This window comes from Hippopotamus amphibius, chromosome 12, assembly GCF_030028045.1.
Source record: "Hippopotamus amphibius kiboko isolate mHipAmp2 chromosome 12, mHipAmp2.hap2, whole genome shotgun sequence".
NCBI classification, from domain to species: domain Eukaryota; kingdom Metazoa; phylum Chordata; class Mammalia; order Artiodactyla; family Hippopotamidae; genus Hippopotamus; species Hippopotamus amphibius.
In genome coordinates, this window is record NC_080197.1 from 30,892,382 (window position 1) to 30,917,775 (window position 25,394).

The 25,394-nt window shown below is 45.9% G+C and overlaps 1 protein-coding gene across 1 annotated transcript in view; it reads left to right on the forward strand.

The window, feature by feature from the left end:
- The window catches only part of TGM3 (transglutaminase 3), a 39,467-nt gene that overhangs the window by 945 nt on the left and 13,128 nt on the right, over window positions 1–25,394 (forward strand). The window contains exons 2-7 of the mRNA XM_057702551.1: window positions 9,594–9,761; window positions 10,120–10,362; window positions 10,973–11,091; window positions 12,778–12,906; window positions 15,917–16,094; window positions 16,211–16,346. Of these exons, the coding sequence (XP_057558534.1) occupies window positions 9,594–9,761; window positions 10,120–10,362; window positions 10,973–11,091; window positions 12,778–12,906; window positions 15,917–16,094; window positions 16,211–16,346 (973 nt within the window). The remainder of the gene's footprint in view (window positions 1–9,593; window positions 9,762–10,119; window positions 10,363–10,972; window positions 11,092–12,777; window positions 12,907–15,916; window positions 16,095–16,210; window positions 16,347–25,394) is intronic.

Sequence of the window (25,394 nt, forward strand, 5' to 3'; positions counted from 1 at the left end):
GAAAATGGATCCTTCCCTTATTCCCGACTTCCTCCCGTGAACGCGCAGCAGTGCTGGGTTGCTAGCAAGGGGTGCCTTGGATCCTGTAGACTTTAGCAAGAGGGGATGCTAGCTGCCACCCAGGCCGTCTCCCTCCCTCCAGAGGAGGAGGTGGCCCAGGAAGGGGCAGACAGTTACCAGGGTCCCCTGGAGTGTTGCTAGCAGGGCTCAGACAAGGTTTCAGCAGCACCCTTTCCTGCTACCAGAGCCCAGCTGGTCCATGAGTGCAGGTGACATCTGCAACACGGGAAAGCAGGACTGAATCTGATTCCTCGTTTGAACTCTGTTACCGTCTGCTGCCGCTGAGCCTCAGGCTCCCTATGCAAGAGGAAGGGCTTGAAATGGATAGAGCCTCAGGCTCCTTTCAGTACGGACTGCTCTCTGGCCATGAAAGGAAAGCCGGGGACAGAGAGCGGTGGGCCCCAGAAGGGGCTCATCCCCGGGGGGAATGGGGGGGGGGGTGCACCCACAGCAGCCTGCCCACCGGGAGCCCTGCGTGACATCCCCAGGGGCCAAGTGTGTCCGTGCCTGTGACCCATGCAGACATCGAGCTCTTAAGGCTCAACTTCTGGATCCACCAGATGTTCTAAGGTCACCATGGAATGGGGAGGGTGATAAGTTCAGAGAAAATCAATTTTTTAAAAAGAGAGACTGGGAAACACCGTCCCTCCCTTGAATCTGTCACACCTGTGGTTCCTGGCCCATCCCGGTCACTTGGCCGAGCAGGTGGCAGTAAGCGGCCCCTGAATGAACGGGTTTGCTGACTGGACACCCAGGGAAGGAGCCACGAGGCGCAGCGGGAGCGCAGAGATCGTGAGGTGCGGTCTCTGCCCTCGGTGGGCTCGCAGTGGATGGTCATTTAGGCTGCATTACAAATCCAAGCAAGTGCCAGGGGGCCAAGAGGAGCAGGGGATTAACCTTGGCCGTGGTTTGGGGTAGGAAAGACCCTGGGACCCAGGAGGCACTTGGTAGGGACAATGAGTTGGACTCGGTCAGAAGCCGTTTTGTGGGGTGAGGAGTGTTCTGGGAGGAGGGAGCAGGAAAAGGAACGTGGGTGGTTGGGTGCGTGTCACCCAGGGGACTATCAGGGTCGCAGCGTGCTGGTCTGACAGGGCTGCGTCCGGCTCCCAGGTTAAGGTTCTTGTTGGAATCCGCAGAGTGCGGTTATTCTGCCTCCTGAGGGGGATGACGTGGTGGAGGAGGGCCTGGCAGCCTTCTGCACAACGCGGTCGGCCACCTTCTGCCTGCCACGCACCCAGGCCAGAGCCCCACGCTGGACAGGAATGCAGGCTGTGGACACAGATGCTGGACCCACTGTGGAGGGGAAGCATTGTTCCCCATCCTCAAAGCCACTCGGAGGCCCTGGTCGGAGGCAGAATCCTCAGGGTTCAAACCCGGACGCAGACCTCTGTCTGCGGGAGGCCAGAACCTCTGTGTTGGGGACTGGTGCCCCGTCCTGCTGGGACGGTGAGCTTTCCTGCCAGCTGCTTTGCTGGGCAGAGCTCCGTCTTCAGGACGTACCCTCTCTGGCCTCACGCCCCAGTCCGCACAGGACCCATGCCATTCTGGGCTGTGGGTCTGCGCAGAACACCTTTCCTGGGAGCTGGGGTGCTGGCGGCTCTCTCCCCATGTCCAAGCCCCGTGCTGCTACCTGTGCTGCTCGCTTCACCTCAGTTAACTTCTGGCCTCAGCCTCCACCTGCTGGGCTGCGCTCTACAGATGCAGCAATCGTTCTCCTCCCCAGGGCCCACATGCCAGCCTGGGTGTGAGCTGAAGTGAGGAAATGCTTTCCCCTATTGCTTAGGATCGGAGGGAACGAGGCCCCAGGTCTTTGGTAGGGGCTGCGAGGGGTCCAGAAGGAGTCTGCATTCCTCTCTCTCAGGCTGTTTTCCTGCTTTGTAAATAGGAGACGCCGATTTCTCCCCTTCCTCCCTCCCAGAGTGGCTATGTGTCTCCGGGAAAAGAATTCATGTAAAGAAGCTTTGATTAGTGTAAACGCTATATAGTGTAAAGGCCTAAGGTAGTGATTCTCAGTCCTGGCTCCAGCCCCGTGTTAGAATCACCAGGAGAGTTTAAGGAAAAAAATTACCACTGGACCTAACACAGAGATCCTAGTTTCACTGCTTAGTGGTGGAACGCAGGCGAATATGAACTCTCCGGGGGGTCCTCGTGCGCAGCGAGGGTCTGAGATGCTAAACTCTCTGGCAGTGAAGGGGACCCAGAATCCTTCTTCCTTCCTCCCCTCACACTCTGACCACGTAATGTCAAGGCAGGGAGGAGGCCGTGGGTGGCCCTTCCTCTCTGGCAGCTTCCTGGAACCATGCCCAGGTCATTGCCACTGCCACCACCACTTCAGCTGGCTGCCACGTGGCGGTGTGGAGTTGAGTGTGGTCAGACCGCATCGGCTTCCAGGCTGGGCTCGGGCCAGGCTCTGCCTGAATGGGGGATATTTGGCAAGTGATGTCACCTGACTGGACTTTCAAATCTCTCATCTGTGAAATGGGAATGACAACATAGAGGGGATTGTAACTATGAAAGGACAGATGCAGGTAAAACGCTTAGCACTGTGTCTGCACATCCAAGGTCCTCAATGGCAGCCCCTAAGAAAGCTCGAAGCCTCCTCTATCCTGTGTTGCTGGTGCCATTATGTGCGGGATCCTTAGGCATTTGTACCCCCAGCCAGGGGCCCAGGTGCTGGTGATGGGCACACGTGGGATCCCAACAAAAACCCTACAAGGGAGGATGTTCAGTCTCACTGTCCTCTTCTGCAAAGATGCTGAGGCCTTGCTCAAGGCTGCTTGGACCACCGGTTCAGGGCTCATTCGCCTTCATCCCGGGAGCCTCTCCATCCCCTTGCTCAGCCACCCAGGGAACCCCATTTCCCCAACTCCTGGGTGCCAAGAAATTGTACCACCCATGCTGCACAGGGATTGCAAATGTCTGAATGTGGGGGCACAGGCTAGAGAGAGAGAAAGAAGAGAGTGGTGAGGGCTGGAGCAAGTGGGGGCCTGGCCAGGAGCTGCAGACATCCTGGTTCCCAGAGGTGAGGGGGGCGTTGGGAATGACTCACAACCCCTCAGGGGCCAGGATCTAAGACCTGGTTTCTGAGCCAAGCTCTGCCTCTAAACTACACTGTGACCTCAGCAGATGGCTTCCCCTTCCAGGGCCTCAGTTTTCTTACCTGTCATATGGGAATATGGGATCACATCACTGTTTTACAAGCTGCCAGCTGTCACCCAGCAAGCTGTGAAATCAGTTTAATGGATTGTGACCAGCAAATTTTTTTTTAAAAAGAAGTAGAAAAGATCAGTGCATTGTACACAGTAAGGGTCAGTATTGTTTTGTGAAACTTTGCGTCAATTATAGACCCATGTATGTAAATGATGTACAATGTGAATTTCCGTATTAAAGCAGTCTCTAACAAAAGCTTGAAGACACTTGGCTAGATGATGTTTAATATGTCTGTCAGCACCAATTAACTCTAGAAATCTGTAGGATTAAAAATAATCTTAGTCTAGAGAAGAGACCTAGGGATTAGGGTCTGGGCAGGTGGGGAAGATGCATCCCCTGGAGCATCATTATGTGATGGGCACCTGCCAGTAGCTCTCTGTGGTCCTCCCATGAGCAGCAGGTGAAAACCTCAGTCCCACACCTGCAACCAAGTCATCCTCCCCGTCTGCTGCAGGTGAGTTCGATTACAGACCCCAGCTAATAAGGATGGAGACGGTTACCTCATGAGCCCCCTTTCTTAATATGGAATCTGTTCTGTGCTTCTCATGTTACCCCTGCCAATGGTGGACCACAGAACAACGGGGGGTTACAGTATCAGGTATATGTAATTAGATTTGGCTGTGAGTGACAGTGAACCCCAAATAACACTGGCTTAGAGAAATAAACAGGACAGAAGTTTACTCCTTCCTAACACAGTAGGTCTGGATGTAGGCGTTCTGGTGGGGAGGACAGCTGCACAATCCCCAGGGGCCTGGGGTCTGTGCAGGTCCCCACTCTGATGTCCTGAGGGGGGCATCCAGAGCTGTGTGGTGGTCTAGCGCTGAGTCCACATCATACCCACGCCCTGGGCAGCAGGTGGAAGAAGATGGAAGTGAGCGGGCTAAGGGCATTTGCCAACTGTTTTGAAAAAGAGGTTTCCTCAGAAGAATTGAAAACAGGTATTCAAACAAATGCTTGCAAAGGAACATTCCTACCAGCACTATTCACGAGAGCCAAAAGGTAGAAACAGCCCCGTTGTCCCCCATGAACAAAACACAGTATATATACATAGTGGAATATTATTCAGCCATAAAGAAGAAATGAACTACTGATAAATGCTACCATGTGGATGAAACTTGAAAACATGATGCTAAGTGAAAAACCAGACTCAAAGAATACATGCATGTGTGACTCGATTGATATGAAATAACCAGAATAGGCAAATTCAGGGGAACAGAAAGTAGGTCAGTGTTTGCCAGGAGCTGCAGTTAGAGGGGGGATAGGAAGTGACTGCAAATGGCTGGGAGATTTATTTGGGGTTAATGAAAAAGTTCTGAAACTAGATAGTGGTAATGGTTGCACAACATTGTGAATATACTAAATGCCCCTGAACGGTGTGCTTTAAATGGTCCAAATGGTGAATTTCACCTAGAAGTTAATACACATCACTTACACCTACAAGTCATTGGCTAGAACTCATTCACGTGAACCCCAGCTGCAGGGCAGCTGGCCATTAACATGGGGGATTTTATTACCAAGAAAGGAGGAGCCAGTGAATATTGAGGTAGACATTTATCATTTGCTACCGCATTAGTGGTACTGGTGGCACTGATATTCTCAGGATAAAGAAATTGGGGAGATTGCTCCCCGCCTAATGGTGGAGTTAAGCGGTGATTCAAGGAGGTGGTGTGGGATGGTGAGATGGGCCCTGAATGAGAGTTCAGAAACATCCCACTGTGGACAAACCGCCTCCTGGGACTCCAAGTCCTCACAGCGAGAGGAAGGGTTGGGGGAGGCGCTTGGTCTGTAAGGCCTCTTCTCCCCCTGTTGTTTTCGAGAGTCTGTGTTGATGAGTCAATTGCAGGGACAAAGTCACTCTCCTCTCATCCCTGCCCATCATCCAGGCAGGTGCAAGACAGAGCTCTGAGCCTCTTCAACATCACTGAAGTTGTCAACTTGAGAAAACACTCGGGCGGTTGTGCATCTCCCCGACACCCGGCACTATCCTTCCTACAACACACTCTGGCAGTGATTAGTGCTATGTCAAGGGGTGGCGGGTGGGAGAACAAAGGCCCCTGGATAGTCCACAGACAGGAACATCAGATTTGGGGCTGGCAGGGCCAATCCTAGTGTTGGGCAATGACTGAGGGAGGCAGCCCCAGGGTTTCAGGAACCACGGGGGGCTTTGTGAGCGTGCACTCAACCTGCCTGTCTCCTCGGTGATGCAGGGATGCTCCCCTTCCACCCTTCTACTCACCTCCCACGTAGAATGCCCTTTGAAACACACCCTTCCAGGTGCTCACTCTCTCCTCCGTGTCAGGATGCAAATGCTAGAAGGGAGGACGATGCATGGTGAGGGCCCCTCCCCACCTGGGTGACTTCTGGACTGAAGGTTCTACCAGGGTCTCCCTCCCAGGTGGAGAACAGGGGACCATGGCAACAGGGAGGGTCAGTAAGACCTGGGTCCAGAATCCTGGCTCTGCCAGTCACTATGTATATGACCTCACATAATATATTTATCTCTCTAAGTGTCAGTTTTTTTTTTTTAATGATCTACAGTGTTGTGTTAGTTTCAGGTACAGAGCAAACTGGTTCAGTTATACATATATATGTATATATATAACTGTGTATATATGTTCTTTTCCATATTCTTTTCCATTATAGGTTATTACAAGATACTGAATATACTTCCCTGCGCCATACAGTAGGACCTTGTTGTTTATCTATTTTACATATAGTAGTGTGTATCTGCTAATCCTCCCCTCGTTTTCCAGTTTCTGTAAGGATTTCATCGATGATGTGTAAGGTGCTCTGTGCGCTGTTAACAGCAGTTGACACATAGGAGACTGATGACAAATGTGAGTCCTGCTTTTCCTCAGCCTCAGAGAAGCCTTGCACGTCCCACAAGCACCCCAGTGAGGAGCAAGACTGCTTCATGCGGGGGCTCACGCTGGGAGAAGCAGAGATGACCATCTCAGTCGCTCCAGGCCCTCACCTAGTGCATGCAAAGCGCCCTTCATCTCCTTTTGGTTTGTCTGCAGCTAAGGGACACTGGAGCTCAGTCTCTTCTTTGTCATCTTCCCTACAAACAAGCCATTGGGTTCTGGGATGAAAGGGAGACATATCTACTATTTTTTTGGTAGTTAGAATTGTTTTATTTTTCAGGACTTAAGCAAACCTATATAAACTGGCTATGTGTACTTTTGCATGCTGATTCATCTTTTTTCCATGCAAATCCTTTTTTGAGTCGAAGAGTAGTTGATTCAATATTTTTATAGATTACACTCCATTTAAAGTTACTATAAAGTATCAGCTGTATTTCCTGTGCTGTACAATCTGTCCTTGTAATATATTCATTCCACAAGTAGTAGTTTGTACCTCTTAATCCCCTACCTCTTTCTTGTCCCCCGGCCCCCCTAACTGGTAACACTAGTTTGTTCCCTGTATCTGTAAGTCTCTCTCTGTTTTGTTATATTCATTCATTTCATTTTTTTTTTTTTGGATTCCACATATAAGTAATAATATACAGTATTTGTTTTCTGTCTGACATTTCACTAAACATAATACCCTTCAGGTCCATCCATGTTGTTGCAAATGGCAAAATTTCATTCTTTTTTGTGGCTGAGTAATATTCTTTGTCTATATGTACCACATCTTCTTTAATCTACTCATCTATTGATGAACATTTAGGTTGCTTCCATATCTTGTTATTGTAAAAAATGCTGATACGAATATCAGGGTTTATGTATCTTTTTGAATTAGTATTTTTGTATTTTTTAAATATATACCCAAGAGTGGAATTGCTGGATGATATGTAGTTCTGGTTTTGGTTTTTGAGGAAACTCAATACTGTTTTCCATAGTGGCTGTACCAATTTACATTCCTACCAATAGTGCAGGGGAGTTCCCTTTCCTCCACATCCTCACCAACACCTGTTATTTGTGGAGACACTTCTGCTACTGGCACAGCTATAGTAAACAGTGCATAAGCCTTGGCACAACAAAGAAGGATGTGGGCTTGTTGGAGGGAAGGTAGATGCCAGCTACAGGTGGGAATCTCTGCCGCCCCTCTTTCCTTACCCCGTGCTAGACCGAGGGCTCTCTGAGGGCATACTTTCTGTTCCCAAAGAGCCCATCATCAAGGATAATGAGCTTCTCCTGAGGAGAAGGCATACATCCTTTGGGGTTTGGGAGAGGGGAAGGATCTCTGGAGAGGTTTGTGTGACCTCAGACCACACATGTGACCTAAGAGCTCTTTTATCTAAAACGAGACAGTGAGTAAAGCTCTACCGAACCCCAAGCACAGAAAGCAGTGAGCACAGTTGGTAAGAGCCAGGGGTTTAAAAGGTGGGGACGTTGCCCTAGACAGTCCAAGCATTTCACAAACCAGCTCTCTGCAAGTCACATAGAGCTAGATGCTTGCCAGAGACTGCCTGAGATCTGAACTGTAGCCATTCAATGTTTACGTATAGGAATGTTCATCTCCTTTCTTCCCTCTTTCTGTCCCACCTTCCCTCCCTTTGCCCTGCCCTTCATTCAATAGATACTTGTTGACTGCATGAATGTTTTAGTGTGCCTGAACTTTAGCACTGCAAAAAACTTATTAATTTATTTTTGCAATAACTATTTGTTCAATGAATGAACTAATGGGCGTGTGAATGAATGAATCTTGAGCACCCTGAGCTTGTGGCAAGATCACCCCGAGCCCCACTTCAGCAGCAGCCTTGGGCCCATCACCCTAGAGTCTATGTCCCACTCAAGAGAGTGTGTCTCTGATGAGCCTCTGCCCGGCTCCGGAGCTGCTTGGGTGGGAGCCCCCAGCCCCAGGCGCACCCTGGAGCCACGCCCTCTCTGCCTTCCCTTTCTCTTCCAGGAGAGGCCTCTGCTCTAGCCAAAGGAGACACTTGCTTTCCTGGGCCTTGGGTCTCTCGGCCTGTTGTCTGGAACGCACCTGACAAAATTCTCTCTTCCTTCGAGGCCCGGCATTTTCAATGAACTGTTTTCTGATTCCTATAACTGAAAGTGATTCTTGCCTGCATCTCCTAGATACCTTTTTGGGGGGAGATTGGATTTACCTCATTCCATCATTCTTTCTGATGTATTGCCTCTGAAGCTCTTTGAGGGCTAAAACTACTTTTCATATATTTTCACACACTCCACATTGTCTTACCGAGTGTCCTACAAATAATAGGTATTCTCTGTATGTTTATTGAATGAATATCCCGATATACACGTTTCCTTATAGATTGAATTTGGAGCTCTAGTCATGATGGTCATTGCATGACATTAGTTTTATGATTGTTTGTTCATTTATTCCCTCATCTGTTTATCTAATTGTCCTAATACAGTCAAGCAGTGTGCTAGGCATCACAATACAAAAATCGAGTCACACTCTGATGAACACAGACAGACACCTATAAACAAGAGTTGTGCCTGGTTCTGGTATGGGCCACCCCACTCCAGTTATAGCTGTGGCCACATCGTAAAGACAGAGGCCCGTTTCGTTTGCAGAAGATTGGGTGGTGGAACGTCTCAAACATAACCCAAAGGATTTAAATATCTCAAAAGGTTTAAATCGGCTAAACTCTTCATATCTCCTGGAATCTTTCTTTGCTGAAATGCTTCTCAGCTTACCTCCCTCACCTCCCCAGTCACCTGAGAAGTTGGGGGGGGGTGGATTTTGAGGTGTTTGTCCTCAGGGTCTTATCCAGGGATCTCATGGCCTTAGACGACACTTGCCCAGTGAGCATTTGAAGGACCCTCCAGGACAGTGATTGCCCAATCTCCAGCCTCAAAATGTTTCTCAGGGTCACGTTATCCTCCCCAGCATCAGAGGCCCAGGCCAACACCAAGGTGTTGCACATATAAAGCACAGATGACGCGGGTACATGTTTGCTGGATGTTGGAGTGATAGAAGGTACTGGTGTCTGGGAAGACACAAAGCAAAAAGCCAGGAGGCCAAGCCAGGGTGGTGGATTCGAGAGAAGTAGCTTCCTTCCAGTTCTGTGTGAGCCCCATCCACAAAGAAAGGAGGATAAAGTGGACAGAATTGGTTACTCAGTTCTCCTGGCAGATTGGGTGAAGCTACTTTCTTGAGGGCTGAGTGACAGTCACCCAGGTAGAGGGGGAAGTGAGACTCGTGTGTGCAGCTTCAGCAGCCTGAAACGGCAGATAAGTTGTGAAGTGCTTGCTTTGCTTGCATTTTAATGTGATTCTTCCTAGAAGATTCTTGCCCAACGAGCCCTGTCTGAAAGCTGTCTCTTCCGTAACTTACACCTTTTCCCCCACACCACCATCCCTTGCCTCCCAGGATCTCAAGTCCTCTTTTCTGTCTCACGGCTTTAGAAATCCAGGGTATCGATTGGCAGACAACCTCCAACCGGCAGGCACATCATACCAGCAAGTTCTACAGCAAGGAGCCCATCATGCGGAGAGGCCAACTCTTCTCTATTACATTGACCTTACAGCGAAGCCTCAGCCCTAGAGGAAGTGTGACATTCACAGCCTCCACAGGTACCAGCTCACTGCTTTCCCCTGACGCATACACACATTTGAATAGACCTTGGGGCTGTGCATCCAAGGGATAGTGGTGATGGTGGTGGTGGCAGTACCGGGCTTTAGCCCAGCTCTGCCACTGACTTGGTGTGACTTTAGGCAGGTTTCTGCCTATCTCTGAGCCTGACGGTCACAGTCTTCACATCAAGAGGGATTTGGCCCATGTGGTCTCTCCAGGTGCCTCCAAGCACCATAACACAATGCTTCATTGTATGACATCTCCCAGAGGGCCCCTGCAGTTACATTGGAATCTAGTTTCTCCCCACGGTCTAGCCAACACTACTTGGTTTTCATTGTCTTATGTCTTCTTTTACAGGGCCTTATCCCTCAGAGTCGGCCAAGACAAAGGCTGTGTTTCCACTCTCCAACAGAATAAGTGGCACTGGCTGGGGCGCACAACTTCTGTCCACCAAGGACAATGTTCTGAGCATCTCCATCCTCAGTCCTGCTAATGCACCCATAGGAAGGTACACACTGACCATTCAGATCTCCTCCCAGGGCAGAGACTCCACTGTGAAACTTGGAACATTCATACTGCTCTTTAACCCCTGGTTGCAAGGTAGGCACCCAGCCACCCACACCCCCAGCCATCCACTAGCCGATGCCCGTGGAAAGGAGATGGGGGGAATGATTTTCATGGGCTCAGGTTTGATTAGGGAAAGTTTGTGGAATATGGAAACGGCACAGCTAAAAGTCAGCAGCCAGGGATTTGAGTTCAGCTCGGCCACTTAACCAGCTATGTGAGTCTGGCAGTCATTCTACCCTTCTGAGCCTCAAATTCCTCACTATTAAGTGGACATTCTGCTATTTTGGGGGCTATTGCAGGGATCTCATGAGCTTTTGAAAACTGTATAGTGCAGTGTAATGACCAAAGCACAATTCTGTAGCGTGGAGAGAGCTTGTGCCTGAAGAAGCAAGTGTTTCATTCCCAGAGGTCTCATTTTCAGATTCTCAAGTCATCCCAGCGTCTTTTTTAAGCTCATTGTTCCCATAATAGGAGGTAGAAGCATTGTAACCCAAGACTTCACTCGTCAGTGGAGGTTGGGTGAAGGGTTGCAGGTGTGGCTTGCTCCAGCCCCCAGGTGGGTTCTCAGGACTAAGAGGAAAACTGGTCTCTATAGGCCTCTGTAGGATTCCCACCCCTAATATCTGTTTTTTGTGTCAAACAGCCGATGATGTCTTTATGGGTAACCATGCTGAGAGAGAGGAGTACGTTCAGGAAGATGCTGGCATCATCTTTGCGGGAAGTGCAAATCGAATTAGCATGATTGGCTGGAACTACGGACAGGTAAAAGGATCATAAAGGCTGGTGGTAATGTCCCTGTTATACCCAAGAAGCTCAGCACTGGCCCCACAGACAGGTAGAAGTTCCCAAGTCTGTTCACTTGCCTGCCTTCTACTCATTCATCCATTCAGAAGACATTTATTGACAATCTACTATGTGGCAAGCCCTAAGCTGCACACTGTGGATACTGGAGATGGATAAGATGGATTTCCTGGCTTTGAGGCGGTCACAATCTAGTGAGCAAAACAGACACATAACTAAATTGATGCAACGAAGTGTTATTGGTACCATGATACACAAAGGAGGATAAGACCCAATAGAGACACTTGGGACAATAAAGCAGTTTCTGTTATTCATTCCATGTAAGAATGTGATGAAGCTTGCTTGGTGTGTGCATTCGATCTTTCAAAGGTCCTTCATTACTATGACATCTGAGTCCACAGAATTCCCAGGTTTGCTCAGTCTAAAAAACACTCAGGGATTCCCTCCACCTTTTCTTTTTTCCAACAGACAAATGAAGACATTACAAAGAAGTATCTTGGGTGGGGTGCCCTGGATGTCCAGCAGGGGGTGGACAGGTGCACAGTCTACCATGTCCAGACCCTATTCTGTAGTCACCCAGAGTGCATCTGCCATATAGTTTATAGGTTGGGTTTTTTGTTTTTTTTAAACTTTGATTGATTGATTGATCTATTTATTTATTTATTTATTGGCTGAGTTGGGTCTTCATTGCTGCAGGCAGGCTTCTCATTGCAGTGGCTTCTCTTGTTGTGGAGCACGGGCTCTAGATGCATGGGCTTCAGTCGTTGGCACACGGGCTTAGTTGTTCCGTGGCATGTGGGATCGTCCCAGACTAGGGCTCGAACCTGTGTCCCCTGCATTGGCAGGCAGATTCTTAAGCACTGCGCCACCAGGGAAGTCCTTATATGTTTGGTTTTATATGTTGGGTTCTGTGTCAAATTTCACTGAAAAGAAGAAAAAAGAAAAAGGAGGGGTGGGGTGGGTAAGAGCGTAGGGTGCACCCGGGGGTGGAAGGGAAGATATTTTTGATGGGTGAGATCTGGACTAGCCTCTCTTAGAAAAGAACTTTTGATCAGAAACATGAAGGAGGCAAGGGAGCCCAATAGATATCTTGAGGAAAAGCATTGGAGGTAGGAGGAACAGCACATGCAAAGACCCTAAGGCAAGAAAGAGCTTGGCCTTCTCCATTTGAGATGCATTGATGAAAGTAAGTCTTATTTTGTGAAAATGGCTTCAAATTCCAGTTTTAGTGAGACACTGTATCTTTATAATCAGTTCCCCAAAAGTCTGAGTAATATGCTTGAGATCAGTGTCAGAGCCAGATGGAAATTTTGAGATGAGCTCGGCCTGATGCCCTGTTATGAAGATGGACAAATTGAGGCCCAGACAGGCCAAGTGATTGCTCTCAAGTTCACAACAGTGAGGGAGTCCCACTAAATTTAGGGGGCTCAGTGCAGGGCCTTATGTACAGCGAGAGCTCTGGATAAATTTGCAGGGTTACAGGCCAGGCGGGGTGGTTGTTGCTCAGAACCCCTCAGCTCTAGAGGCCACGGGGTGGAAGGATCTAAGCAGTGTCCGCGGTTCTAACCGGCTTAGCCCCCGTGCCCTCAATTAGCTGATACTACTCGTCATTTCTTTCATCATAACGTATGGTCCCATTTTGAACAGTTTGAAGACGGCATTCTGAACATTTGCCTCTCCATCCTGGATAACAGTCTGAATTATCGCCGTGACCCTGCTATGGATGTAGCCAACAGAAGTGACCCTAAATATGTTGGCCGGGTGCTGAGTGCAATGGTGAGTGACTAAAAAAAAAAAAACCATAATAACTAGTTGTTCCTGTGTATCAGACCCAGCTCTGGGTTAGGCACGGCTACTCATCTCGTGGCTATGGCCATCCCCATTTCGCGCATGTGGAGTGTGACACTTCTCTAAATTAAAGAACATGCCCAAGACACACAGGGACTGAGTGGCAAAGGCAGAACTGGGCCCAGCCTGCCTGGCTCCAAAGCCCTTTCCACTATATCACGAGGCCTTCCTCGAATGACAAGGGATTTGATCTCTGGGTGTCTGCCAGGGCTGGGAGGATGCAAAGCTGAGACTTTGCTCCATCCCTGGGGCTCCTGGGAAAGGTGTTAAGCTCCTTTGCTCTGACTCATTCCCTCCTCAGCACAGAGGGCTTGAGTGCCAGCGGACAACACAGTCATTGTCTAGATGGGGAAACTGATGCCAGGGGCTGAAGTGACTCGCTCAAGGCCTCAGCCTGTGAGTCCGGCCAAAATAAGACCTCCAACTGCCCACCCGGGGCCTCCTTCACTCACCCATTCCCTCCGCGTGAGAAAACAGTCCCCAACTCCCCAGACACATGCACACGCATACACACACTCAGATACACACATAAAGCTGGATGCTGGAGGAACGCGCTGCTCTGTACTCAGTGTGTAGAGCACAGCCTATCAGAAAGTATCCCCACAATGGATAACCTGCTCAAAACTTACGAAGGAAAAAGCTAAAAGTCAGAGAGTTCTTGAACTTTAACCCTCTGAAACTAAATATTTACTCAGAGTGTCTTTAACTTTTTTCTTTTTTTATTTGATTAATGGACTAGGCATTTCCAGTCTCTTTTGAGTTGGAGAACATCCAAGCTAACGAGCTAGTTATGTGGTTAGAAATTTGAACGACCTTCTGACTGCAGGATAGCTACCGGGGGTCATCGGAGAGGGCTTCTTAAGCTGAACCTCGCAGGACAGATGTGGGGGGCCCCGGGAATGTGGAGGCACTGAGGAGATGGTGGAAACCAGGGTGGCCAGGAGGAGTGCAGAGAGGGAGTGGGACCTCGGGCTGATCCTTGAAAACCAAGTGGCCCGGGAGGGGCAGGATTAAAGCCAACGCCAAGGTCAAAGGAAGCTGGATTCAGGCAATTTAGGAGGCTGAGCCTCCTCGCTCAGGAGAGGGTGGCGGTCACAGCCAACTTCAGCAGCGACTGACTCACTCCCGCCCTCCGGACAAACCACTTGATCTCCGAGCCGGGTTCCTCAGCTGCACCTCCCTGCTCTCTCTCCAGCCCTCCTGGTTGGGCTGGGCCACGAGCTAATTATGGCCTGTGTGAGGCTTTGAAACGCTCAGCTTTCAGTCAGGGATGACTCTGCTGATTACCACTTTGGGAGGCTGGCACACCTGGGACTCAGGAGATGGCCATGGGCCACGCACTCTTCCATCTTGAAGGGACCCCGTCCGGCCCAAACCTGTAATTCCAGCCCAGACCGTCCTGGAGGGGGTATGGTGGAAGGCTGGGCCAACTTGTCCTGGGCAAGCATCCTTCCATTTCTTGACTGTTCGTTCTCCTAGGCCTTGCCCTTGTGGTCCCCACAGAGAGAAGGAGCAGTTCTCACTGTAAGGTTGGGATAAACGCGAGTCAAAGTTTCATAAACTCTGAAAACTTGGCTGCTGGAAGACAGCGGAGGGTGTGCTTGTTTCTAATGTTCCCTGTGTTGGAAGGGGAAGAACTGAGGCCCAGAGAGGGGAATCAGCTTGCCCTCAAGCAATCACCCAGCTGATAAGAGGCCAGGCTGGGCTTGTGACTACTCGGGTTTCTCCTCCTTTTTTTTTTTTTTTTTTTTTCTTTTTTCAATAGGAGTATAGATGCTTTACAGTGTGGTGTTAGTTTCTGCTGTACAGCAAAGTGAATCAGTTATACGTATATATATATCCCCTCTTATTTAGATTTCCTTCCCATTTAGGTCACCACAGAGCAATGAGTAGAGTTCCCTGTGCTATATAGCAAGTTCTCATTAGTTATCTATTTTATAGATAGTAGTGTATACATGTCATTCCCAATCTCCCAGTTCATCCCACCCCTTCTGCCCCCCTTGGTATCCCTACTTTGTTCTCTACATCTGTGTCTCTATTTCTGCTTTGCAAATAAGTTCATCTGTACCATTTTTCTAGATTCCACATATAAGCGATATTATACAATATTTGTTTTTCTCTCAGGTTTCTCCTGCTTTCGTTCTCTTTTAACTTTTTATCATGGAAAAGTTCAGACCTTCACAAAAGTAGAGGAAAAAGCAAAATGAACTCCTATGTACCTGTCACTGTCTTCAGCAATTACCTACTCGAGGCTAGTCTTTTCATCTGTCTCCTCCTCCACAGATTATTTGATAAATCCCAGACATTATATCATTTCATCCCTAAATATTTCAATATGAGTCTACAAAAGACTCAGACTAAGAGGCTCCGATCTTTTGATCGCTAGTCCAGCGCTCTTTCCACATTGCACCATGGTTGTTACTTACACAAGATTCATGCCTTAAGTTGAGTGAATGAATGGATGAAAAGCAACAGTCCATCGTCATTCTTTCCAAGAAGAAGTTGGTTGCTAAAGTTCTAAAGTGACCTTTTTAGAAGACTAGGACACCAAAAGAGAGCTTCAAACCATGGACCCCCAGGTCAGGCAGCAACAGCAGCGCATGAGTTCTGGCCAGAAATTGCCTGCAGGTTGGTTTTCTGTCCCTGCCTCGTCACTGACAAGCCAGGGAGCCTCAGTTTTCTCTGTGAGCTGGGAATGATATGTGAATTGGGGGCAAACATGGCCTGTTAAGGAAAGCACTTTTAAATTCATATACTGCTTGATACCTCTAGGGGGACCATTCTCACAGTTCTCATCCAAGTCACCCAGAAAGACACAGAAAATCCACTTGAGGGAGGCTCCCTGGCTTCCTTCCTTGTCTCCTTATCTTGCCCCCTGAACTCTGCATGTCACTCTCTGTGCTGATTCCTTTGGGGTTTTTTTTTTTCCCCTGCCCAGATCAATGGAAATGATGACAATGGTGTGGTTTCTGGGAACTGGAGCGGTAACTACACAGGTGGCCAGCACCCAAGGAATTGGAATGGCAGCGTGGAGATTCTAAAGGAGTGGCAAAGATCCGGCTTCAGGCCAGTCCGATACGGCCAGTGCTGGGTCTTCGCTGGGACCCTCAACACAGGTACCCTGGGTGGACGTGCCTTTGCTGGGTGGGTGGGCAGCAGTGGAGAGGGAGCCACTCCTCCAAGGTACCACCTCCACTGCACCGTGAGTCCTCAGACTGCCCTTGACTTGCAGTGCTGCGGTCTTTTGGGATCCCCTCCCGAGTGATCACCAACTTCAACTCGGCTCATGACACTGACCGGAACCTCAGCGTGGATGTGTACTATGACCCCATTGGACAGCCCTTGGACAAAGGCAGTGACAGCGTATGGTGAGTGTCTTACCTTTCTGAGCACCACATCTGAGCAGCTTCTCCCAAGCTCTCCCCAGCTCCTGGGACCCAGGTCCAAACAGGAGTTGGGAGGCAAGTACCATGTCAACACCTGATTTAGAGTGGAAATGCTATCACTTCTTGGCCTTTTGGCTAAGATTAAGTGTAGAATGGGAGTGCTGAATCTAGCAAGAATCTTGCAAGACCTGAAACTTCAGAGTTCTGCAAATTCTGATGGTTCACGTTATCGTGCCGCCGGATAAAGGCTATTATACCAGTGAAAGATATAATTCCTGGGCTCTGCCCTGAATTTATAGAGCCCACTAGATCCTATGCCACTTTAGAAGATAAACACTGAAACTATTGATTTTTAGTAATAAATATAAATGTAATATGTAATTTCAGGCAACCCCTATGACTCTTGGGCTTTCTTAGAGAAAAGCAACACATTTTCTCTTATGCATATATACTTTCTATGTATCTTGGTTGATGGAATAAAATGTTAGCTTATTTTGGATTCCAACTGAAAAAAAAAAAGAAGCTTTATATGTAACTGGGTATATATATTTCTCACCATAAATATAACATGTGCACCTGTATCTATCCACACACATATGTATGTAATATATAATAGATGTCAACTGGAAGTAAGTTATCTAAAACTTATAGACATACATCCATAACTTTGTATAGCTGCATATATACATAAAATAGATACTGTTACAGCTATTTAAGGTTACACCATATGCCAAGTTATTACCAGATGGCAACTGAAAATAATTATGTCTATATCTGTATACACACATAGATATCTATGTGTCTATGTATACAAAGTACTACATGCATATGTCAATAATCCATTGTTTGAATCCATTTCAAAGGCTATACACACACGTAATCACTCACATGTTCATACATGGCTAGATAACCTGATAACAGATGCCAACTTATTTCCAGATGTTCAACTTTGAGATGGTCTATATAAAAAATTCTTTTTTACTTATTCTTAGAATAAGTAGATCCAACTTTACTGAAATGTACTTAGGCTAACTAATAGAATAAAGTTGAAGGAATATTAAAATTAACTGAAAAAGCTGTTAAAACAAATAAACAACACCCTGCACCAATAATGGCACTGAGTAATGCAAACATCCCCTCCCCTCTGAAGGGAGGGAGGAGTATGAATCCATTCAAGGTCACATGGATTCTAGGGTTTAATGGGGGAGAGAAAGCTTATTTCAAATGTTCTTTCTTAATCTGCACATACACAACATTTCTCTCTAATGACACTGCTACTTACAGCAAGGTTTCGTTTTCTAGCTTCTCATAAGTGAATGTCTTTTCTTCTCCCTGTTTTTTTCTTTTGTTATTGTGTCCAAAATCCCATTGCAACCTGTCCTGATCCTGGGGGCAATGCCATTCCTGACTTTGGTTTCCTTCTCAAAAGGAAATGCTTGGTTCAACGAGAAGACTGATTTCAGAAAGCAGGTGGTCCTGTTTGGCATAACCCTTCTGTGATTATCCTGCACACTAGGAACTGCAGAGAGACCAGAAAGCTTAAGGCTCAGTCCCTCCACTGAGAGCATTTCTGGTGCTGTTAGAGGACAAGGAGTGGGGAGGCCATTAGTAGAAGCTATTTAGCGATGAGGGATGGTGTGCAGTGCGCCAGGTGCGTGATTCGGACAGTAAGCACCGTGGGAACTCAGGGAGGGAGTCATCAAGGAAGACTTCCTGGGAACAGGAAGGTGGGGCCTTTAAGCTGAATTTTGAATTAGACCTGAGATCTCTTGGTTACTGGTTCATGTTACCACTCCACATTAGCTTCATAATTCATTCCAAATATAATCACCTTGGGGCAAGTCTGGGCCTGTGGAGATATTCCAGGGTGTCTCCACTGTCATTTCTGTTGGCCTCATTGCAGGACATCAGGCCCTAAAGCTCTGATTTTTCCTGGGAGTCTCATCACCCCTCATCAGAACCCTCCTCAGAAAACACTGAGTGCTGAGTCCCTCCCCATCCCCCTCTCTACCAGTTGTAGGAAGGGAACCAGCCCTGGATGGTGTGCTGACAGGGAGTCCTGAGCTCTAGCTCCAGACCCACTACCATCTGGCTCTAGAACTTGTGTAAGCCACTTCATCTTTCTGGTCCCCAATTTCTCCATCAGTGAAATATAAAGGTTGGCCTGAAACTAGATGTTCACTTAAATCTCTTTAATTTTTTTATTCTCTGCAGCTTCAGCTTGCCCCACTTTTGGGGTAAGAGCTACCCCTCCCAAGGGAGCTATCCTGTCCCTTCAACATGGTTTCCACCGGGGGAAGGGGGGGGAAGCTCTCCCGTGAGTCATTGTCTGCAGGGAGTGAAATTAAAAGGACAGTTTGGATTTGGACAGAAATCCTTCCATCTGAATCTTTGTATGCTGCAAATGTTAAAAGTTTTTAGAACGCTGTCCAGATTTGCCTAAAGTAATAGAATGTAAAGTTCAAGAGAGGTTAAGCACCTGACAGTGCTTAATAATAATAACAGCAGCAACTAATAACTTGCTGAGCAATTGCTGTGTTCCAGGTACTGTTCTGAGGGCTTGCATGTACTCTTCAGAAACAATGAAGCAGGCACTATTCTGATCACCCCATTTTACAGCTGAGGAACCTGAGAGACAGAGTCAGTCACCCAAGGGCAAGTAACTAGAAAACGGTGGAGCTGGGACTTGAACCCAGGTGGCTTTGTAAACTGTGAAGCACCAGAAGAGGTGCCAAAGAATATTACCACTATGCCTCACTGATGGTTGAGAATTCTGACCTCTTACCTTGAGATTTTCCAGAAGGGGAGTGGCTGTCTGGACACCAACCAGGTGGAGAGGCTGGGTTCTTAGGTTCACACTTAGGCAGCACGTGCAATTTTTCTGAGACTAGACGCTGTCTTGGGAGTTCAGTGTGGAGACACAATTTGCCCAAAGTCACACTGAAATAGCATCCAAGCTGGAGGTGGGCACAGGTGTCTGTTAAGGACTCTCCCGAGTCAAAGAACATTAGAGCTGGAAGGTATCTTAGAGAGAGACCCGCTCATTTCATATATGAGAAAAACAGAGGCCCAGGGAGAAGCACAGGTAAACAGCTGGAGATACTGAGGTGCTCTAAATAAGTGTCTAACTTTACACAACTTCCTTAACTTTTCTCTACCTCAGGTTTCCCATCTGTAAAATGAAGGGCTAGGTCGGGGACCTCAACAATTACTTCTAGATCTTTCTTTGAATCATATTACAGTATCCAGTGGAGTCCATTTTCTTCTAAACCATTCTGCTCATGCCAGTGGTTTGACTTAAAAGGCACAAGGCTCTAGAGTTTTCACTTCTTCGGAGTCAGGACACTTTGGGGGAAGCTTCTTTAATATGGTTCCTTTCGGCACCACTATAAAGGAGGTTTCTGAGGCGATGACAAATTATTTAGAACAGTTTGGCCAAAGTTATCTTTATCTTGACAATTCTGGCTTGTTTTCTTATTTCATTTGACTTGATTCCCCAGTTTCCCAAGTCACAGACTTGACTCTATTTGTAGCCTATATAGAGCTCCGAGGTGGAAGGCAGAGGGAGATTACCCAGCCCTGTGGTCAGGGAGGTGGAGTTGGTCAGTTCTGGAGAAGAGCTATCGGAACCCATACCCCTACTCGAGCCCTGGCTCCCAGTGCATCTCTCCATGGCCACCAGCCTCCACTAATACTTAGCCAGTCCCCAACGTACCTGGAGCGCTTGCTCAGACCCATAGCAAGGAAACAGAGGCTGCAGGAGTGTCCAGGTTCCAGAACAATTCAATTCAGTGAGCGTGATGTAAGTACTTCAAGCACTGGGCACAGGGCCCCAAGAGGATTGAGATATAGGAACCTTGCTAGAGGAGTTCCCAGCTGCATGAGAAGCTGGGTGATTATGGAGCCAAAGTCAAATAACTGAATCGTGCAAGATTGAGAGAGAGCACAGAGGTAAGGTTGGCACTCTCTGAGTATGTTAGGAAAAGATTTTTTGAAGGAGGTAGTATCTGAACTGCATTTGAAAAGACAAATAGGCTTTCACCAGCAGAAGGGGTAGGGATTTGGGTCACTTTCTTGAGAGGGTCTCCTGAGCCCATGAATTCAAAGGTAAGCATAACTCAGTTGCTATCTCTAGAGGCAGTGGTTTATAAACTTCAAAGGTCAAGTTAGAGTTGATTTTGGTGCAGCGAGCTAGGAGGGGCAGGAATCTGCCTCTTTTTAAATAAATGCCTCAATCTGTTCTTCTCCTGAACTCCTACTCCTGAAACCCTCAAGACAGGAGCAGAGCCCAAGGTTGGGAGGTGGGAAAGAGTGTGGCACACAACCAGAAACAAACCTGATGGTGCATTTGAAAGGCACATTCATCCCAAGTAAGTGTGAGCAAAGTGCTGGCTTTCAAAGGAGGGAGGGACCAGGATGTACTTGTTATCTGCTTTGTCTTAAATTCCTGCCTTGCAAATAAGTATTCAAACATAGCTACTTACCGATATATCTTTACCAACCCGCCCCTCTCCTAGGGCTCTCTGCCAGGAATCAAATGAATGTGAAACTTGGTGTTCTTCCTTTCTTCTAATCCTCTCTCGCCGGCTTTCATCCTTTTAGGATAGTCTTCCCACACTCCTCCCGCTTTCTCTTGGGCGAATGCTAACTGATCTTAAGGACCTTTTCAAAAAGACATTTTATGGGTCTGCCTGGAGATAATTTTTATGATGACTTTTTTTTTCACAGTTATAGGAAATTTCAGATATAGGTAAAGAAGTAAAAAATCATCTATAATCCTATGGTTCACATACTTTAAATATTCAATAGTTTTCTATCCAATCTTTTCTTTATTAGTTGTTGTTTTTATAGAATTGGGATCATACATTTTATAAAGGCATGGGTATAAGACAGAGCATATGATACACACGTCCTACTTTTCCCCACACCTGGAAACCAACCACTTCATAGTTTTAACTCATGTGTTTTTTGTTTGTTTGTTGTTTTAAATCATGTGTTTTTGACTAAACATGATGTTATGAACATTTTCCCAATGTCATTAAGTGATCTTCAAAAATAAGATTTTAAAAGTCGCATATTCCATGGAATGGTTAAACCATTATCTCTTATCCTGCTATACACTCTTTCCTATTCCCTATGTTACCTATCCTTTTTTCTCCTACTGTGCATAACACTGTAACGAGCATTGTTATACAAAAATCTTGAGCACATCTGTGATTAGCCCCATAAGAAAGATTCCTAGAAATAGTATATCCTAGGTTAAAGGGAATGGACATTTTTAAAGCTTATGACATCTATTGCTGTTGCCTTCCAGAAATTTTGTAATAACCTATCCTTCATTGCAGTAGTGAATAATAATAGTATGCATTCTTCCCACTCTTATCATTGGTTGGTATTATTTTCATTATCTATTTGTTCACCTCCGTGGCCTTATTCCTTCTGCCTTCTTTTGGAGCTGACTTTGTAGCTCTCCCCTTGTTCCCTGAAGGATGTAGCAGGGTCACAGTGCACCTGATAAGTACTTAGAGAAGACTTCTAACTCCTTCTGACAACTGTATGGTGTAGAACTCCCAATCTGGTCCCCACAGGAAGCCTTGCAGGTTTCATTTTACAACATGCAAAATGAAAACAATTTTTCCTAATTATAAAACAATGAAAAATAAATTAATGAGAATCATAGTAATATAGCTACCCAAAGAAAAACACTAATAACATTTTGAGATAGATCCTTTCAGACACTTCATTCTGTTCACACTCACATACGTTAGATATATGTGCACTGAGTATTGATTACCCAAATGGGATCAGGTTAGTCTATTTTATAATTTTTAATATCTTTCTTGTCCATAAATCAAAATTTAGAGAGACAGTATAGTTTGGTAACTAAAAGCGTGGGCTCTACAGCCCTTCTACCTGGATTAAAAATCTCACTCTGCCTATTTACTCACTTTGAGACCGTGAACAAGTCACTTAACTCCTTTGTGCCTCAGTTTCCAGAACTGTCAAAAGGAAATAATACTTATTCCTATCTTACATGAGCATCGTGAAGATTAAATGAGTTAATATATGACAGTTAGAAAACAATAGTTTTCTGTGTTGACACTTAGCTGTATTAGCTATTAGTTTATATAATATACATATTTAAAAACATTCATTTACTTTGTAATTAGAGAATTATAGGAGTAATAAGTAATTTTCATTATAGAAAATGAAAACCTTACAGAAATAATGTACAACTTAGTTCATATGCACCAAAATCTGTCCATATGCACAATATATACAGCAATCCATTATTTAAACTGTGGTTACCTAAGATAAAAGAATTATGGGAAACTAAACTTTCACTGCTTTTTTAAATTATAATTTTCTAAATGGACATAGGGTCTTCATATTAGTATATATTTTTATAACCCTATACATACACATATACACACTATTTTGTAATTTGTTTTTCTTACTTGGTGATATAATTTAGACATCTTTCCATGTCAGTGCTAGACTGGTTTTGCTCCTTCTTTTGGACAGTTGCACAACATTCTGTTTCGTGGCTGTGCCGCATTTATTGGATCAATTCCATATTGATAAACTTTTCCTCCATTATTTTTTCTATTACAAACAATGCTTCAGTGACCATCTTTCCATGTACATCTATGTGCACTCATGTAAGGGTTTTTCTAGGAGAAATTCCAGGGAGTGGAACTACTGACTCAGTGACTATGTAGATTTTTAAAAGTTTTTTTCATGCTCATTGCCAAATTGCCCGTCACAAATGTCATGCCAGTTTAAACTCCCACCAGCAGTGTATGACAGTGCTTGTTTTCCCACACAACAAGTATCACACAGCAATGTGTATCATCCTATGCTTTCATCTGTGTCAGTCTGATAGGTGTAATGGTATTTCTTGGTCATTTTAATTTTCTTTTAACAGTGGTGAAGTTAAAACTATTTTCATATGTTCAGGGATCATTTGTATTGCTTATGCAAATTGCCTGAGCATTGTCATATCGGCATGTTTGACTTCCTCTTTTGTGTCTTATTGATTTGTAAGTACTTTATGTTCATTACAGTAAATCTCTGTCTAGTACACATGTTGCATATATTTTCCCTACTTGATCTTTTTCAACCTTTTTTTCAATCTATTCTTCATGTTGGATAATTTCTACTGATCTGTCTTCAAGTTTACTGACTCTTTCCTCTGTTATCTCTATTCTGTTAGTAAGCCATCCATCAAATTATTTAATTTCAGATATTGGCCCTTTTTCCAGTTAAAATTTTCCATTTGGTTCTTTTCTCTTATTTTCTGTTTTGCTGCCAAGAGGTCCCCTCTTTTCCTTTTGTTATGATCATATTTTCCTTTATTTCATTGAGCATAGTTATTATAACTGCTTTAAAGTCTTTATCCAGTAATTCCAACATCTTGATTATCTAAGGGTTAGTTCCTGTTGATTGATGGTCTTTTACCTTGAGGACAAGCTACATTTTTCTGGCTCACTGTGTGTTAAGTAATTTGGGATTGTATCCTGGACATCAGTTACATCGTAATTCTGCATTTTGTCTTAGCAGTCTACCTGAGGTAGACTCAAACTGCAAACTCTATGTCACCTGCAGGGGGCAGCAGCTCAAGTTTCAGTTCATTTTTTAAATTTTTAGCTGGACTGCTTGTCGTTTGCCTCAAATATGCCTAGCTCTAAGGTTGCCCAGAAGTTTAGGCAGAGTTTATATACAAATCTGGTTTCCCTTTTCTGATGCTTCCTTTTCCAAGACTTCCCCCTCACTCATTAGTGACCCTGGTTAACCCAGGCTCAGTTTCTTATCTCCCCAGGTGAGAAAAATGTAGGTGTCTACTGGCGTTTTTACTGCCCTGCACTTTACCCCAACTGCAGCCTGTCCTTTGGGGCAATGTCACCAAAGTACAATTTGCCCCATGCTGGCCCCTTCCTCAAAGTTTTGACATCCTTCCAAAATCCTCCTGCTTTGTTTACTCTCAGATAGTTGTCTTTTGTATTTTTTCCCCCAGTTTATTGTTTTCTGCAGAAGGGACTGTCTATTATGAGCTTATTCCTCCATGCTGGAAACAGATCTATAGTTTGTTTCTTTGTTTATTTGGTATATGCAAGTTTAAGATTTTTACCTAGTCAGACTTATCATTCTGAGGTTGTATCTCTGCTTAAAACTATCTTCTCCACCTCATGAGTACAAAAAAATTTTTTTTCAAGTTGGACAGAGCTTGAATTTATGTTGGACTTACATTTTCTTCTAAATTAGACCCAAACATGCCAAGGCCAATGTTAATGTAGTTGCTGTGGGATTGGAGAGGAGGAGAATAGAGAGCAGAATCAAGAATGACTAAAGCTTTGGCTAACTGGTTATTCCTGCTGAGGGAGGGCACCAATGACTGAGACACACAGATTGGGAGACAAGGGGCTGTCATTGAAGAAGACCATTTTAGGACTGGTAGACATTCTTCAACCCAGACCTCAGCCCAAGGGCTCTGTAGCTCTTGGCCAGACCTGTCACTCTTGCTGCAGCCCCATTCATTCTTATCCCACATGAAATACAGTAGTGTACCCCAACAGGATGCACAGGAGAAAGCTGTGTGTGTTTGCTTTCTGGATTCTGGCTCTAACCTAGATCCATTCTGCTCCTCGGAAAGGCAGTAGAAAATAGTGGTCAAGGACCTGGGCTGTCGTTTTTTGTTTTGTTTTGTTTTGTTTTGTTTTCAGATCTTTATTGGAGCGTAATTGCTTTACAATGTTGTGTTAGTTTCTGCTGTACAACAAAGTGAATCAGCTATATGTATACATATATCCCTAAATCCCCTCCCTCTTGAGCCTCCCTCCCACTCTCCCTATCCCACCCCTCTAGGTCGTCACAAAGCATTGAGTTGATCTCCCTGTGTTATGCAGCAGCTTCCCATCCATTTTACATTTGGTAGTGTATGTATGTCAGTGCTATTCTCTTACGTCCCCTTCCCCCCGCACCCCATCCCCCACATCCTCAAGTCTGCTCTCTACGTCTGTGTCTTTATTC